This window comes from Choloepus didactylus, chromosome 21, assembly GCF_015220235.1.
Source record: "Choloepus didactylus isolate mChoDid1 chromosome 21, mChoDid1.pri, whole genome shotgun sequence".
In the NCBI taxonomy this organism is placed as follows: domain Eukaryota; kingdom Metazoa; phylum Chordata; class Mammalia; order Pilosa; family Megalonychidae; genus Choloepus; species Choloepus didactylus.
Genome location: NC_051327.1, coordinates 16,371,253 through 16,386,142, shown reverse-complemented (window position 1 = coordinate 16,386,142; position 14,890 = coordinate 16,371,253). Strand labels below are relative to the sequence as shown.

General features: G+C 58.1%; 1 protein-coding gene across 5 annotated transcripts in view; it reads left to right on the top strand.

Annotated features, from left to right (window-relative positions):
• Positions 1 to 11,411, top strand: part of ELN (elastin) — a 33,729-nt gene extending 22,318 nt beyond the window's left edge. For all 5 annotated transcript variants that reach the window (XM_037814544.1, XM_037814541.1, XM_037814546.1 and 2 more), the window contains 14 exons: positions 296 to 373; positions 1,242 to 1,298; positions 2,167 to 2,367; positions 2,445 to 2,498; positions 2,945 to 3,022; positions 3,740 to 3,778; positions 5,312 to 5,353; positions 5,450 to 5,509; positions 5,759 to 5,827; positions 7,111 to 7,149; positions 7,798 to 7,842; positions 8,139 to 8,168; positions 8,730 to 8,771; positions 10,138 to 11,411. In XM_037814544.1, the coding sequence (XP_037670472.1) occupies positions 296 to 373; positions 1,242 to 1,298; positions 2,167 to 2,367; positions 2,445 to 2,498; positions 2,945 to 3,022; positions 3,740 to 3,778; positions 5,312 to 5,353; positions 5,450 to 5,509; positions 5,759 to 5,827; positions 7,111 to 7,149; positions 7,798 to 7,842; positions 8,139 to 8,168; positions 8,730 to 8,771; positions 10,138 to 10,181 (878 nt within the window). In that variant the 3' untranslated portion in view covers positions 10,182 to 11,411. The remainder of the gene's footprint in view (positions 1 to 295; positions 374 to 1,241; positions 1,299 to 2,166; positions 2,368 to 2,444; positions 2,499 to 2,944; positions 3,023 to 3,739; positions 3,779 to 5,311; positions 5,354 to 5,449; positions 5,510 to 5,758; positions 5,828 to 7,110; positions 7,150 to 7,797; positions 7,843 to 8,138; positions 8,169 to 8,729; positions 8,772 to 10,137) is intronic.
• Positions 11,412 to 14,890: the final 3,479 nt, after the last annotated feature.

The window sequence follows — 14,890 nt, the reverse complement described above, 5'->3', positions numbered from 1 at the left end:
CCCCTCTTCATTCCTGCTCTCCCGTGGGTCCAGAAAGAGCGAAAGTCTCCCCAAGCTCAGCAGGAGGGCAGAGCAAGCTCCCAGGACCAAGGTGGCCCAGCTTGCAGGTCCCCGACACCACCTTCCTTGGCCACACTGAGCTGTCCTGCCAGCTGCCCACTGTCAGAATGATGGGTCCCCTGCTTATCACACCTCCAGATCCCACCCAGCGAGTGAAGGTGCCCACGCCGCATTCTGTTCCTCACCCCCCTCACCGCAAGAGGAGGGCAGGGCTGGAACGTGGTTCCCTCCACAGGTGTCGGAGCACCAGGAGCCTTGGGAGGGCTGGTGCCAGGGGCTGTCCCAGGTGTGCCGGGCATAGGAGGGGTGCCAGGTGAGCTGGGTCCCCAACCCGGACTGGTCCGGTTTGTTTCATGGAAGGGTCCCTGGAGTTGACCAAGATCAACTGCATCATTTTATAGATGGGAAGACTGAGCCCAGAGGTGGGAGGAGGGAAAGGGGTTCTCCACCGTGGTTGGGAGGTGAGAGCCCTCTGGGGGGTTCTCATTGGCCAAGCAAAGAACTTGGGCCAGTTCGACACGCACTGGGCTCTGCAAGGGTCGGGATGGTCTCATTTACTCTGAGGGGCCTTCTCCAGTGGGGGGGCCTGCATCCTTCTTGGGTTCCCCGGGCTTTTTCTCCTCTACCAGTCAGAGGCCAAAGGGAAGAGATTAAGTTGCAGCAAGAGAGACACAACCATTCCTGGTTGGTTTTCCCATCAGAAGTTTTCTCTTCTGCATTCTTTCTTCTTCCTGGGGAAAATACTCCTCCTGAGATTCCCCAAGAAATGAACCATTTCCTCCAATAGTTTTGGAATTGGGTACCATTAGGAATTTTTTATTAACAGAGCCATAAGCAGAAAGCCGCACAAATCTTTGGGACTTAGATTAAGGAGAGGGCCATTGTGATTCTGCATCCGTGGCACATTGGGGTCCCCTCCACGGGTGCCAGAGCTAGAATTTCAGATCCTCAGAGCTGCTTCTCAAAGCCCCAGAAAGGGAAGGGACCTGCCTGGGTTCAGCTGGAACCCAGGTGTCATGTTTCCAGCAGAGAGAGGGAGAACAGGAGAGGGACTTCTGGGAGAAGGGACAATTAATTCACCCGAGCTGGATCCTGGCAGGGATTTCTGCATTGGGGGCTGGGGGAGATGGGAAAAGGGACACTGGAGGCCTGTCCCCCATCTGCTCTCGTCCTCTCTCCAGGAGTAGGAACCCCAGCAGCTGCAGCCGCCAAAGCAGCCGCCAAAGCTGCCCAGTTTGGTAAGTGCCGCCCGCTCCCCAAGTTCTGCCCCCGTCCCTCGGTCCTAGAGCACCGAGCTCCCCTTGCCTCTCCACCCACATTCTGGGAGAAGGCCTTCCTCAGGGTTTTCCACCTGAGCACCTGTGGGGCATGAGTGAAGCCTGTCCCCCTCCCAAACCTCACGCCGGGCCCCCTGGGCTCCAGGCCCCCTCAAGCACCTGCAGTCCTTCTTGCTCTCTGACAAAGTCCCCCAGCTCTCGCCACACCTTGAGGGCCCTCCGCAGGTACCCACACCTTCCCGAACATGACAAATCTCAGGAGCCCACTGTGGAGCCCACCTGAGTGCCACGTCCTGGGCCAGGGGTTCTGCACGCCTTCACTTTAGGGATCTGCAGGCAGCAAGGTTAGATGAGAATCCCTAGGGTTGTCTGGGCAGGGAGCATCTTAACCTTAGGTCTTCAGAACCCCCAAATGCCCGCATGGGAAACAGACCCTGTTATACCAACTACAACAACTTCATGAAGCTGGTATTAGGATTCCCATTTTACAGAGGTGGAAACTGAGGTCCCAAGAGCTTAAGTAGCTTGCCCGCAGTCCCACAGGTCTGACTGGGTCCCTCTGCTACGTAATTCTGTCTCCACCACCCCTGAGAAGTCTCCAGGGGTCCTTGTCCCTCAAAATGTGAAGAGCCCCTGAACCCGTGCTTACCTCCGATCAGGGCTGGGGAAGCAGGGACCCATCAGCTCGTCCAAGGTCACATGGCTAGTCTGTGCACCAGCTGCGACGAGAGCCTGCCGCTCCGGGCTCCCAGTCCAGTGCTCTTTCCATCGACTTCTGTCCTCTGTGGTGGGGACTCGGTTAAGAGTTAGCTCTTCTCACCGTCTCCAGGGATAGCTCCCGGCGTCGGTGTCGCACCAGGTGTCGGCGTCGTTCCCGGTGTCGGCGTTCCCGGTGTTGTCCCCGGTGTCGTCCCCGGTGTTGTCCCCGGTGTTGTCCCCGGTGTTGTTCCTGGTGCTGTTCCTGGGGTTGGCGTTGCACCCGGTGTTGGTGTCGTTCCTGGCGTTGGCGTCGTCCCCGGTGGCATCGTAGGTGAGCCGCGTGGGCCCGGTGGTGCCCGAATCCTCCATGAGACCGTCCCTGAACACCCTCTTTCTCCCTCCCCCCAGAGACCCCGGCCGCAGCCAAAGCCGCTGCCAAGGCGGCCGCCAAAGCCCAGTACCGTGAGTGCCCTGCCCGCTTGCCTGCCTCAGCCCACCGGGCCTGGGCTGGCCCAGACCCGCCCTGCAGCCCCTTAGGCCCCGGCGGGAGGGGGCCCGGGTTCCAGCCTTGGCCCCACACGAGCCGAGTGGCCTCCGCGTTTCCGGGTCCTCGTGGGTGCAGTGGGGGCGCCGACAGCACCTACAGCACATGGTTGTTGGGAGAGTCACAAGAGTTAATCCAAGAGGGATGTGGAGTCCCAGAGTGCAGCCCCAGGTGCCAGCCTGGGAGGGGCTGGACGTGGCAGCCAGTGGGAGTTTTGGGGAGCCTGTTGTGGTGTAGCCTAGAGGATGGGTGAGGGGGACAAATCTGGAGCAGGGATGAGGCCACTGCACCGGGCTGACCCCTTCCCTCGGGGCCTGACTCAACCCTGCCAGTGGCGGCTGCACCACTGCCCGTCTCTCCGCAGGGGCTGCGGCTGGGCTTGGTGTCGGCGTGCCTGGATTTGGAGCTGGTGTTGGTGTGCCTGGGTTTGGAGTTGGTGCAGGTAAGGGGCCCCTCAGGGCAAGGCAGAAACTCTTTCCTGAGCTCAGAGGAGGGAGCCCCCCTCCCACCCTCAGCACATCCCCCTGCATTCCTTTCCCACCAATTCAGCCCACCACTCAGGGCTGCATAGCAACTAGTCCATCCCCCAGGAGGTCCACCTGGGCAGTCAGAGACAACTGGGGTAACAGATGGGAAGCAGGCCAGGCAATGGGGCACTGCTTCCTCCTTCTGGCTGGGTGTATGTGTGTGTGTGTGTGTGTGTGTGTGTGTGTGTGAGTGACAGTGCTCCAGAGAAAAGGCCCAACCCCCCAGAGAAGGAAGACGGAGATCCCTGGTGTTAGTGGGCATGGAGTGGGTAAGCAGTGTTCTGTGGGCAAGAGGGCCACTAGGAGCTCCAGCTCTTTATTTGTGGTTACTGAGCCCCTCTGTGTCCACCCCAAGCAGGCCACACTGGCCTGGAGGAGATGAGGGGGAGGGATGGAAGGGGGAGGCATAGTTCAGCCCTTAAGCACCCCCAGACTAGACGAGCAGGGGCCCAGTTAGATACTGGGAGTTCTGTGCTCCGGCAGAGTGAGCTCCCGGCCTGGGAGCCGCGGCTTCAGGGCTATGTGAGAGCAATAGATTCCTGAGGAAGTCAGGGAGGGCTCCCTGGAGGAGGCAGAACTCCCAGGCACAGAGCTCAGCTGCTGACCACTCCCCTCTTCTCCTTTTTTCTCAGTACCTGGTCCCCTGGCCGCAGCCAAAGCAGCCAAATTTGGTGAGTGCACCCACCATCCCTCCCCACGCCCCGCCACGGCTCCCTTGCTGCCCACCCTCCCTGCCAGCACCTGGACCCCGACTCCCACTCTCATCCCAACCAGCGCCAGGGCCCCGCGCCTGCAGCACTGGGTTGGGATGGGCAGGATGGAAAAAGGCAGTGACACGTGTGTGAAGGTTGAGTACACCTGGCCCCTGCCAGACCTGCCTGCAGCCATCGCCACAACCAAAAGTGACGCCCGCACGCCCTGCGGGGCGGTTCCACCTCAGTGAGAACCATGGAGAGTGGTCCCTAAGGCCCCTCTGGCCCTGACAGTTTCACAGGACCCAGGGGTCCAGGGAGGGGCCGGGCCTGCTGGGGATGTGGGGATGTGAGGATGTGGCCTTTGCCCTCCCCCCCCCACCCCCCACCCACACACATCACTGTCACTCCAGCTCGGAATCAGCCTCATCCTGGCATCCAGGACCCCCCTTTCCTGCCTCCCACTCAGCATGTGCACCCCCTCCACGGTCCCCGAGGACATGGCAGACATGCTTGCCCCTCCAGTTGGCACTTCTGACCACCACAAAGCCCAGAGCCCGTCTTCTCTGGCAGCCCAGCCTGGCCACCCCACACTGTCTGTGGGCCCAGCATTCCCGGCCTCCTGGGGGCCAGCCGGGGCCCCTGCCCACCATTGGGCCCCAGCCAGGCAGGCCACTTGGGGCCAGCTTCCACCTCGGAAAATCCCATTTCCTCAGCCCCTGCTGGCCCCAGTGGGTCACGGAAACCCAAGGCCCCTCTCCTGCTTGCTGTTGGCCTGGGCCAGAGAGACCTACCCAGGAGCCAGGCCGCCTGGGTTCAATCCACTTCCTGCCCACGTGATTTTGAGCATGTTGCAAAACCTCTGCTATGCCTCAATCTGCTCATCTGTAAAATGGGGATTTATAATAGCACCTCCCTTTCCAGTTACAATAAATAAATAGATAGGCTAACGAATGTAAATACTTAGAAGCGCCTGGCACAGAGCATGCTAGAGGGTTAGCTGTCAATAGCAGCTCAGGGCAATGATTCAGAACTTACAGCCTAAGACCACAGATGGTGCATCCTTTCACTCTCCAAACAGCTGTAAAGTGACCCAAGTAAGAATCAGCATCCCCTTACAGAGATGGGGAAACTAGGGTTCAGAGAGGTCTCCCTGTAGAGTGGAGAAAACAGGATTCGAACCCAGGGCCGTCAGAACCTACGTCCCATCCTGGCAGCTGACAGTCACCACCATTCCTCCCCCTGGGCCTCCCAGCACTCGGCCTGGGAGAAGGCACGTCCTTCGGGCCTGTGTTACAGACGAGAAGTCCGAGGTCTGAGAGGACCCCTGTTCAGTTGGGAAGGGCAGAACAAGGACACAGACCCTGGGGCCTCAGAATGGACTTCCTGCCCGCTGCTCCTTCCACCGGGTCACGTGGCCTCTGCCCCAAGTCTGCCTGCCTGCTTTCCCTGGGGCAGGGAGACCCCATCCTCCAGCAGTGGGGGTCTGACCTTTCCATCCCCTCTTCACAGGAGCAGGAGTCCCCGGGGCCCTTGGAGGAGTAGGTGTCCCAGGTGCGGTGAGCAGTGAGCTGAAACCCCAGATGGGCTGGGTGGGGAGGGGGCCTGACCCACGGAGAGTCTCCCCCTGAGCTCCCTCTTTGTCCCCAGGGGTAGGACCCGCGGCCGCTGCGGCCGCTGCCAAAGCTGCAGCCAAAGCCGCGCAGTACGGTGAGCCCTTGTTTCTGACCATGTCCACGGAGCACATATTCTCTGTCCCCCTGGCCTGTCCCCAGAACCCCTGTGACCCTGACTCTCGGGGCGCCCGTCTCCCCAGGGCCCTGTTCACCTCCCAGCCCCACCGCTGCCCTCCGAGGCCTGTCCCGGGCCTGTGTCGGGGCCTCCAGGCCCTCCGCAGACAGCGCTTTCCGGGCCCCCTGCTCCTACCAGCGCTGGTTTAACGCACAGCTCTCTCCGCAGGCCTTGGGGTACCCGGAGGGCTCGGAGTGGGGGGACTGGGAGCCGTCCCAGGTATTGGGGCCTTTGCAGGTGAGAGACCACTCTGGAGTCAGTGAGTGCGTGGTGTGTGTGTGTCTGTCTGTCTGTCTGCATCCTTGCCCTACCTTTTTTTAAAATTCAATTTTATTGAGGTATGTTCACATACCATATAATCATCCCAAGTGTATGTACATTCAGTTATTCACAGTTCCTTTATATAGTTGTGCATTCATCACCATAATTAATTTTTGAGCATTTTCATTACTGCAAAAAAAAATAAGAAGAAAAAGAATTAAAAGTTAAAGTGAAAAAAAAGACCCAAAACATCCCATCCCCCTGTCCCTCTGTATTATTCATTTACTTTTTGTCCTCATTTTTCTACTCATCTGTCCAGACACTGGATAAAGGGAGTGGGAGCCACAAGGTTTTCACAATCACACAGTCATACATTGTAAGCTAGATAGTTATACAATTGTCTTCAAGAATCAAGGCTACTGGGTTGCAGTTCAACAGTTTCAGGTATTTTCTTCTAGCTATTCCAATACACTAAAAACTAAAAAGGGATATCTATATAATGCATAAGAATAACCTTCAGAATATCCTCTTGTCTCCCTTTGAAATCTCTCAGCCACCGAAACTTTATTTTGTTTCATTTCTCTTCCCCCTTTCGGTAGAGAAGATTTTCTCAATCCCTCGATGCCGGGCCCAGGCTCACCCCCGGGGAGTCATGTCCCACATTGCCAGAGAGATTTACACCCCTGGGAGTCAGGTCCTTGCCCTTCCTTTGCTGAAGCCGTCCTCTCGGCCCCGTCCTCTTCTCCCAGCCCCTGCAGCCCCAGAGCGGGTCTTGAGCCGGCCCTCGAGTGTGCCCCGTCACCAGCAGGACCAAGGGCAGCCTCGTGCAGCTAGGGGCCCCCAACCCTCTTCCTCTCCCTCTTTCAACCCACCTGACCACTTCAAGTGGGAGCTCATTGGGATGACGATGGTCATGCCCATTTTCCGAAGGAGAAGACCAAAGCTTGGAGGGAAATGACTTTCCCACAGTCTCCGCCATCCTGACGAGCCTCGTGTTGATTTTCACTCATTCTTGGGTGACTGTTGTCTTCCCCCACCTGAACCAGCCTGGAGGTCTCTCCCTGTGCTCCCCACAAGACGGGCACACCATGGGAGCTTAGGAAAGACTCTGGCGAGTCGGGATGAAGGAGGGATGGAGGGATTGGGGGAAGGATGAGTCAGTGGGCAGACGGGTACGTGAGTGGGTAGATCAGGGTGCAGGCACAACTCTGGGGTGCACAGGGCGTTCCTGAGCCCTCATTTGCTCCCCATCTCCCCAGGTGTGTCCCCAGCTGCAGCTGCTAAAGCAGCCAAATATGGTGAGTAGCTACCTGACACCCTCCCCTGCCTGGGCCTCACTGCTGCTGGTCACCCCCCACCCCACTCCTTCCTCACTCCCACCCCACCCTCTGCTCAGCCTGCTCACGGCACCCCTGAAAGTCTGTCAAGGGTGTCCCTGACCCTAGAACCCAGAGGGGATGCTCAGGGCCCCTTAAATAGGGTCTGCTCCTGACCCCCCCCATCCGCCATCTTCTCAGGTGCTGCTGGTCTTGGGGGACCCGATGGGCAATTCCCAGTTGGAAGTAGGGGCCGCCTCTGCTGTGAAATCCTCAGTGCCACCCCAGTCCCAGAGGAAGGCTGTCTGGCTAGCAGTCGGGGACCCTGGAACCTGAGTCTAGCACAGGAACCCAGAGAGAGGGTAGAGAGGGCACCCCAGGAAAGCAAACATCCTGGCCAGGGGTTGGGGAGACCACCACAGGCCCCAGACCGCAGGCTGCAGAGCTGAGGCATCGGGGCACTGTGTCCGGCTGCCGGGCGGGGACGGGCTGGCTGAGAGCTGCTCTGAGGAGGGCGGAGGCGGTCCTGGGCAGAGAGGCTTGGGGACGCCAGTGCTGCTTGCTGCAGGCGGTTGGTGATGTGGCTGGAGCAGGGCCTGCCCCTCTGCCAACCTCAAATTTCTCCTGCAGGAGTGGCAGCAAGACCTGGCTTCGGACTGTCACCCATTTTCCCAGGTACCCCCAGGCCCGCTGCCTGCTGGACCCTGTCCTGGGGATTCTGCCAGGCTCTTGCCCTCCGCGGCTTCATCTCCTGCACGGAGGGGCCAGGCCCGTTCCCGTGGAGGACCCCCCAACCTCAGATTCCGAAAGGGACCCTGAGCTCTCCCAGGGCCTTCCCTCTTTCCTCACTGGCCCCCATGACCTCCACTTGGTCCCTCTAATCTGCCAGGCTACTGAGGTCCCAGCCTGGGCCCAGAGCATGAGGGCTCCCCAAAAGGTGCCAGCTCCCAGCTCCTCTCCTTGCCTTGCAGGTGGCAGAGCCGGGGCCCTGGGAGTTGGCGGTGAGTCTGCAGCAAGAATCCCCAGGGCCTTGAATTTCCACCAAAGTGAGCCCAGTTAATCCAGTTTGGGGCAAAAAGAAAACGAGGAAAGAAAATGAAGGCAGCTTAGTGCCTGGTGGGGCCTGTTCCGGGCAGGGCCTGGGTTCCTTGCACTGGGGGGTGGGGAGGGGTAGAGGCCAGCTGAGGGAGGGGTGTGAGTGACTGTGGCCCCCCCTAGACTGCTTCTCTCCAGTGAGGGGGCTCGAGAAAGCCCCCAGGGGAACTGCAGGGGCAGAAAGGGGGCCCAGGATCCCCATTCCTGGGGCTTGCAGCCTGGCACTTGACTAGACCCGGGACGAGGTGGGGTCTAAATGGAGAGATGAACACGGCCCCGAAAAGGAAGTAAGCTGTGCAAGCCGGGAAAGAGCAGGGCCAGGGCCCGCGGGGCGGTCAGAGAAGCCGATGCTCAGGGCACAGGGTGCGGGAGCAGGAATCGGGTGCCCAGACTTGGTGGTGGTGGGGAGACGCTGGGGTGCTGGGAGAGGCCCCCTCCCCAATGCCCGCCCTTCCTTCCCCCCACAGGAAAACCCTACGGAGGGGCCCTGGGAGCCCTGGGATTCCAACGTGAGTAGAGCAGGGGAGGGAGGGGGCAGCCAAGACAAGAAGGACACGTGGGAGAGGGGAGGCCTGAGATGGATTCGGAGACTGGGGGGACGGGGGAGTGGGGTACTGCCCACCCATCCCTTCTTCTACCTCCAGCACTGATGTTCAGAGCCTGGGCCAAGCCTGGGGGGCCCTCCCCAAGGCCCTTCCCCTGCTGCCCACACCCCACCTGCAGGGGGTCCGTGAGAAAGAGGAGGGATGACAAGGGAGGAATCCGAGGGGCCGGGAAAGAGGGTGGGAATGGACGAGACAGGGAGCCTTAGAGGCAGGAAAATGGTAGGGGGTGGCCAGGGGGACCCCAGGGGCCGGGGGCCAGGCAGAGAGGGCTGAGCCACCACCTAGCTCAAAGGTGCAGACAGGCCTCTGGAGAGGGTGGGGGGCAGCTTCTGACACACACACACACACCCCAAGACCCCTCCCAGCAAGGCCCAGAGGAGTCCTGAAAAAGCCACAGCTGCACCCCCCAGTGGTTACTCAGTCCTGCCGAGCCCCCTCATCCCGCCCTGCTTCCTACTACCCAGAGGAGGGGCAGAGGCCAGACCAGAGTGACCCTTTCCAGGGTGCCTGGCTCCCCATTTGGCTTCACTTGGTGCTTTCAAAACACCCCAGATGAGCCTGAGAGAGAGAAGGGTTTTGCCCCTGCCTGTCCCTGCCCTATTCGCCTGCATGCTGCCACCAGGTGGCAGTAACGAGCCACATCTGGGACCAGCCGGCTCCGCTAGGAGACCGAGGCGCCTTTTCCTGCCACGAGTTGATAACTGAGTGAAACAAGACTCGCCAGTCAGACTCTTCCCTGGAGGGGCAGACGTCTGGGTTTGAGTCCCAGCTCAGCCACTAACAATATGGACGAGTAAGGCTCTCCCTCTGGGCCTCAGTGTCCTCACCTGATGCCCTCTCACATGTATGGACCTCTCCATTTCCTAGGAGGGCGTTCATTCCTACCCAAAGTCAGCCAGGCCCCCTGCAGCCCCATCTCCTGTGACGGGGGCAGCTCTGAGCCACTCGGTAAAAGGCGTCCCAGACAGAGTAGACTCAGAATCTAGAGACCTTGCCCATGCCTGGTCCTTCCCCAACCTGCCCCCATGCTCACAGACACGGTCCTTTACCCACTCTGAGCCTGTTTCCTCAAGTTTGTGCAATTAAATGGGTCCAAGTTTGGCCTGGGGTCCTGGCCTGGCTTCCTGTGGCTTGTTGGAGCCTCTGTCCTCCATGGTGATGTGTGTGTGAGAACAGCTTGGTGAGCGGGCAGGGGCTCAAATAGCAGCTGAGCCCCCCCCCCCTTCTCCAACTGACTGTTGAATACACCTCCCTCACCCCTCTCCCCCAGCTGGGGCCTGCCTGGGGAAAGCCTGTGGCCGGAAGAGAAAGTGAGATTCCTGGGATCCCTGAATTGCGACCTCATCAACGTTGGTGCTACTGCTTGGTGGAGAATGTAAACCCTTCGTGACCCACCCCCACCCCCCAACATCCCCTCCTAAGTCGCTGCCCCCAGAGGGGCCGGGGCAGGCCGGGCGGCCTTGGCAATCCACAGGGCAAGGAAACAGGAGAAGGGTGGCCAAGTGGTCCCCGGGAGGCCCCCCACTTCAGAGGCAAGGGGTGGGTAGGCTCAGCCCCCTACCCCCCACCCCCTTCCCACCCAGGAGCTCCCCCTCCATACACTCTCCATCTCCATCTCCAGGGGAACTTGGTGCTACATGCTGGTGCTCTCATTTTCCTGGGGGGGGGAGGGAGGAGGGAAGGGCAGCCCCTCGGGGAACCCCCTCCCTGGGGCTCCTCTGAAGATGGTGCGGACACTTCCTGGGCAGGCCCACTGCCCCCTGCCCACCAGGACCCACCCTTGGCTGTGGTCCAGTTGACATCCAAGCACCTTAAGCCTTCAGCTGGATTCAGTCACACCCTCCATTGTCCCCCCCCCCCGGCCCCCTCTCCCGCAACAATTGCTGTTCCCCACATTTGGGGCACCTTTGGGTCAAGAGACCCCCCCCCCATTGGGAATAGCCCCCTTGCTCTTGTGGAATCCGTCCGCCCAACCGTCCAACCATCCGTCCTTGTCCCCAGTTTGCCGTCTGGCACCACTAGCTGGCTGGACACCCCCACCATCCACCTGGTTGACTTGTCATGGCAGCCTCTGCCCTGCCCCTCCCCCCCCCCCCCCACCCCCCACTCACCCCCCCATAAAGGGGTCCAATGGAGTCGAGGGTGTGAGGGGCTGTGTCGGCCGGGGCAGCAGGAATCTCCTCCCAGCCTCAGTTTCCCCCACACGCAGTACTGTATCCCCCATTCCCCCCTCCAGCCATTGTACTTCAGAACATTTCCCAGCCCGCCCCGCCCATCTCTTTGTGTCTCGCTGTGATAGATCAATAAATATTTTATTTTTTGTCCTGGATATTTGGGGATTGTTTTTGATTGTTGATGTTCTCTTTGATTTTATTTTTATGGATCATTGAAAAAAAATTTTTTTTTCTGATCGGGGGAGCTGTATCCCCAGTAGAAAGTTCATTTTAATCACTTTGGTATAACTCTGGATGAAACACATTTTTTTTTTAATAAGAAAAGAGAATTAACTGCCCTGAAAAGAATAATAAATGAAAACCTTTTAAAGGAACTGTGTTCTGGCCTCCTTTGTGCTCCTCCACATCCCTTCAACTCCCCAGGACCAGGGCTGGGCGTGGGGGGGCCTCTGCCACACAGGTGAGTCTGGGAGGCAGCTTACCTGCTGCTGCCTTCTGCCATATTGATCCTTCCTCAGTTTGGCTTGTCCTTAATAAAAGCCCTGTGGAAGAGGAAGCAGGGGCCCAGGCCAGCCCCACAGGTGTGCCCGGGCCAGTCCCACAGGTGCGCCCAGGCCAGCCCCACAGGTGCGCCCAGGCCCTGGGCTCGAGCACGTCTCCTCTACGGAGGTGGACTCACCCACCCACCTGGCCTCTGGACTTGGACGGTGTAGACAGAGCAGTGGAAGAAACGAAACAGACCCTCCTGTCCAAAACCAGGACAGAGCCAGGTAGAGGGGAGAATGGCCCAGCCCCTGGGGAGCAAAAGAGGCCACCCAAAAAACCTCAGAAGAAAAGCCCCAGCAAGGAGCTGATTTCCCTCTGAAACATTCCCACTAGGGAAGACCCCCCTCTCACGTATGGCCTTGTGTAAGGAACTGCTTCGTTCAATATAAAGCTCAACAAATGACACCCTGTGGGTGGCACTGAGACATTCAATGACACCTTAGATGCAGGCAAGAGAGCCCATCCCCACAGCCCAGCCCCAGCCCCACTGCCCCACAGTCCCTACCCCACCCCCATGGCTCACCCCCAGCCCCACGAGAGGAGAAATCCATGGCCTACTGGGACGTGCCCACCTGGAGCCCACCTACCCCCTTCCAGACCACAATCCCAGCAATGGACCCTGGAATTCCCTCCCCAAACAACCAGGCCTGCTTCCAGGGCCTGTGTGGCCTCATGTCTGCATCCATCTTCCTGACAGTGGGTCCTGCCACCCATGTGTGCACCCGGAGCCAGGGGCTAAGAGGGGGGGATGCTGTTTGTCGGGCGTGCAGATGAGCTTACACGTGCAAACTGGTGTTTCTGCACATCTGCACACCAGAACAGTGCCGGGAGGAGCTGGGGCTGGAAAGAGAAAGGGGGTGGGGGTAATGGTCAGGGAGCACTTCCCAGAGTATAATAAAGGACAAAAAGCAACTTACCAGGCACAGAATAAAGGAGGGAGGAGGGCAGGGCCTTTTAGGCAAAAGCAGTAGCCGGTGTGAAGACTCAGAGGGCAGGGCAGCCAGAGGTGCGTGGTGAGAGGGAGCCGAGCTGAGGAAGTGTGGGCGCTGGATCGGAAGCACTGAGGTGGGGGGCTCAGAGAGACCCAGGAGGGGGCAGCTCTGACAGTGCAGTGAGGGACCCCCAAGGCTGCCGAAGAGTGGCGGCCAAGGAGATTCATTCATTCATTCCCCAATTCATTCATTTATTCATCTCCCTGGCCTCCAGAAGTTGGCAGCCCAGCATTCAGCCCTGGGCCTCACTGTCTCAGTTTCTCATCGTTCACAGTTTTAAATCCCACGTATACATCGGCGATTCCAAATTGACACCTCCAGCAGGGTCCTCTCTCCTGAATGCCAGATATCCCCGTCTGTTCTAGTTTGCTAATGCTGCCAGAAAGCAAAACACCAGAAATGGATTGGTTTTTATAAAAGGGGGTTTATTTGCTTACAGTTACAGTCTTAAGGCCATAAAGTCTCCAAGGTAATGCATCAACAATCGCGTACCTTCACTGGAGGATGGCCAATAGTGTCCGGAAAACCTGCGTTAGCTGGGAAAGCACGTGGCTGGTGCCCGCTCCAGAGTTCTGGTTTCGCTTTCAAAATGGCTTTCTCCCAGGATGTTCCTCTCTAGGCTGCAGTTCCCTCAAAAATGTCACTCTTAGTTGCACTTGGGATATTTGTCCTCTCTCAGCTTCTCTGGAGCAAGAGTCTGCCTTCAATGGCCGTCTTCAAACTGTCTCTCATATGCAGCTCCTGTGCTTTCTTCAAAGTGTCCCTCTTGGCTGGAGCAGCTTGCTCCTTCTGTCTGATCTTATATAGTGCTCCAGTAATTTAATTCAGACCCGCCCTGAATGAGAGGGCCAACGCCTCCATGGAAATTATCCAGAGTCATCACCCACAGTTGGGTAGGGCGCATCTCCATGGAAACACTCAAAGAATTACAATCTAATTAACACTGATAGGTCTGCCCACATAAGATTACATCAAAGATAATGGTGTTTGGGGGGATATAATGCATTCAAACTGGCACATCATCCAATAGCCAATTTCTAACTTCTCCCCCAAAGTCTCGTAGCTTCCCCTGCTTAGCATGGAGGCCCCTCCCTGCCTCCACCATCTTGGTAACTGGCAGCTGCCCTTTTCCTGAGGTTCAGACCAGCAACTTCAGAACCATCTCTGGGTCTCTGTGTCACTCCTCACAGCAAATCCTGCAGCACTACCTTCCTAAGATACCCAGATCCTACCGTGTCTCACCTCCTCCAGGCCACGCCCTGATCCAGGCTACCAGCACCTCCTGTCTGGATTACTAAAACAATGTTTTAACCAGGCTCCCTGATTCTGCCCTGGCTGCCTTCACCCTTCTCTCTAGGCAGCAGCCAAATCAACCTTTTTAAAACATAAGTCAGCTCAGGTCACACATCTGCTCAAAATCCCGCAGTGGCTCCCAGCTCCCTCAGTGCCAAACCCAGGGGCCTTTCGATGGCCCAGGAAGCTCTACCTCAGTGGGACCAGCCGCTCTGACCTCACATCCTGCTACTTGACCCTCAACCACGCCTTGCAGCCACTCTGGCCCTCTGACTTGTCCTCAAATGCAGCAGATCACCCCACTCCACACCTGCTGCCTCCTCGGTCCCAGGTATCACTGTAGCCGGCTCCCTCACTGCCTCCACGTCTTAGCCCAAACATCACCTTCTCAGAGGGCCTTTCCCTTTTTAGATTGCAAACTGCACCCTCTGCCCCTACTCCCGTAGCCCCTTGCTTGTCCCTACCTTCTCTTCCTCCAGTGCACCTGTCTTCGTTTGCCAGGGTGCTATGACAAATACCATGGACCAGTTGGCTTGAAAAACAGGAATTTACTGCCTCACAGTTTGGAGGCTGGAAGTCCCAAATCAAGGTATCAGCAGGCCCTGCTTTCTCTGCAGGCTGTAGCATGCTCGTGGTGGCTTGATCTCTGCCTCTGTCACACGGCTGTCTGTCTGTGTCTGTCTCCTCCTGACCATGTCCAATCTCCTCTGCTCATAAGGACTCCAGTCATATTGGATTCGGCCCACCCTGATTCAGTTTGGCTTCATCTTAACTAATTACACCTTCAAAGATCCTATTTACAAATAGGTTCACATTCCACAGGACCCAGTGACAGGACTTGAACATGTCTTGGTGGGGGTCATGTTTCAACCCGTAACAGCTCCCATCACCATGGGCCAAGGTGTATTCTCCCTTTGTTTATTGTCTGGCCCCCCACCCCCCACCAGCACTTAAACTCCCTGAGGATAGGCTTTCATTAGTCATTCAGTCTCGTAGACAGCCAGTAATGGACCCCAAA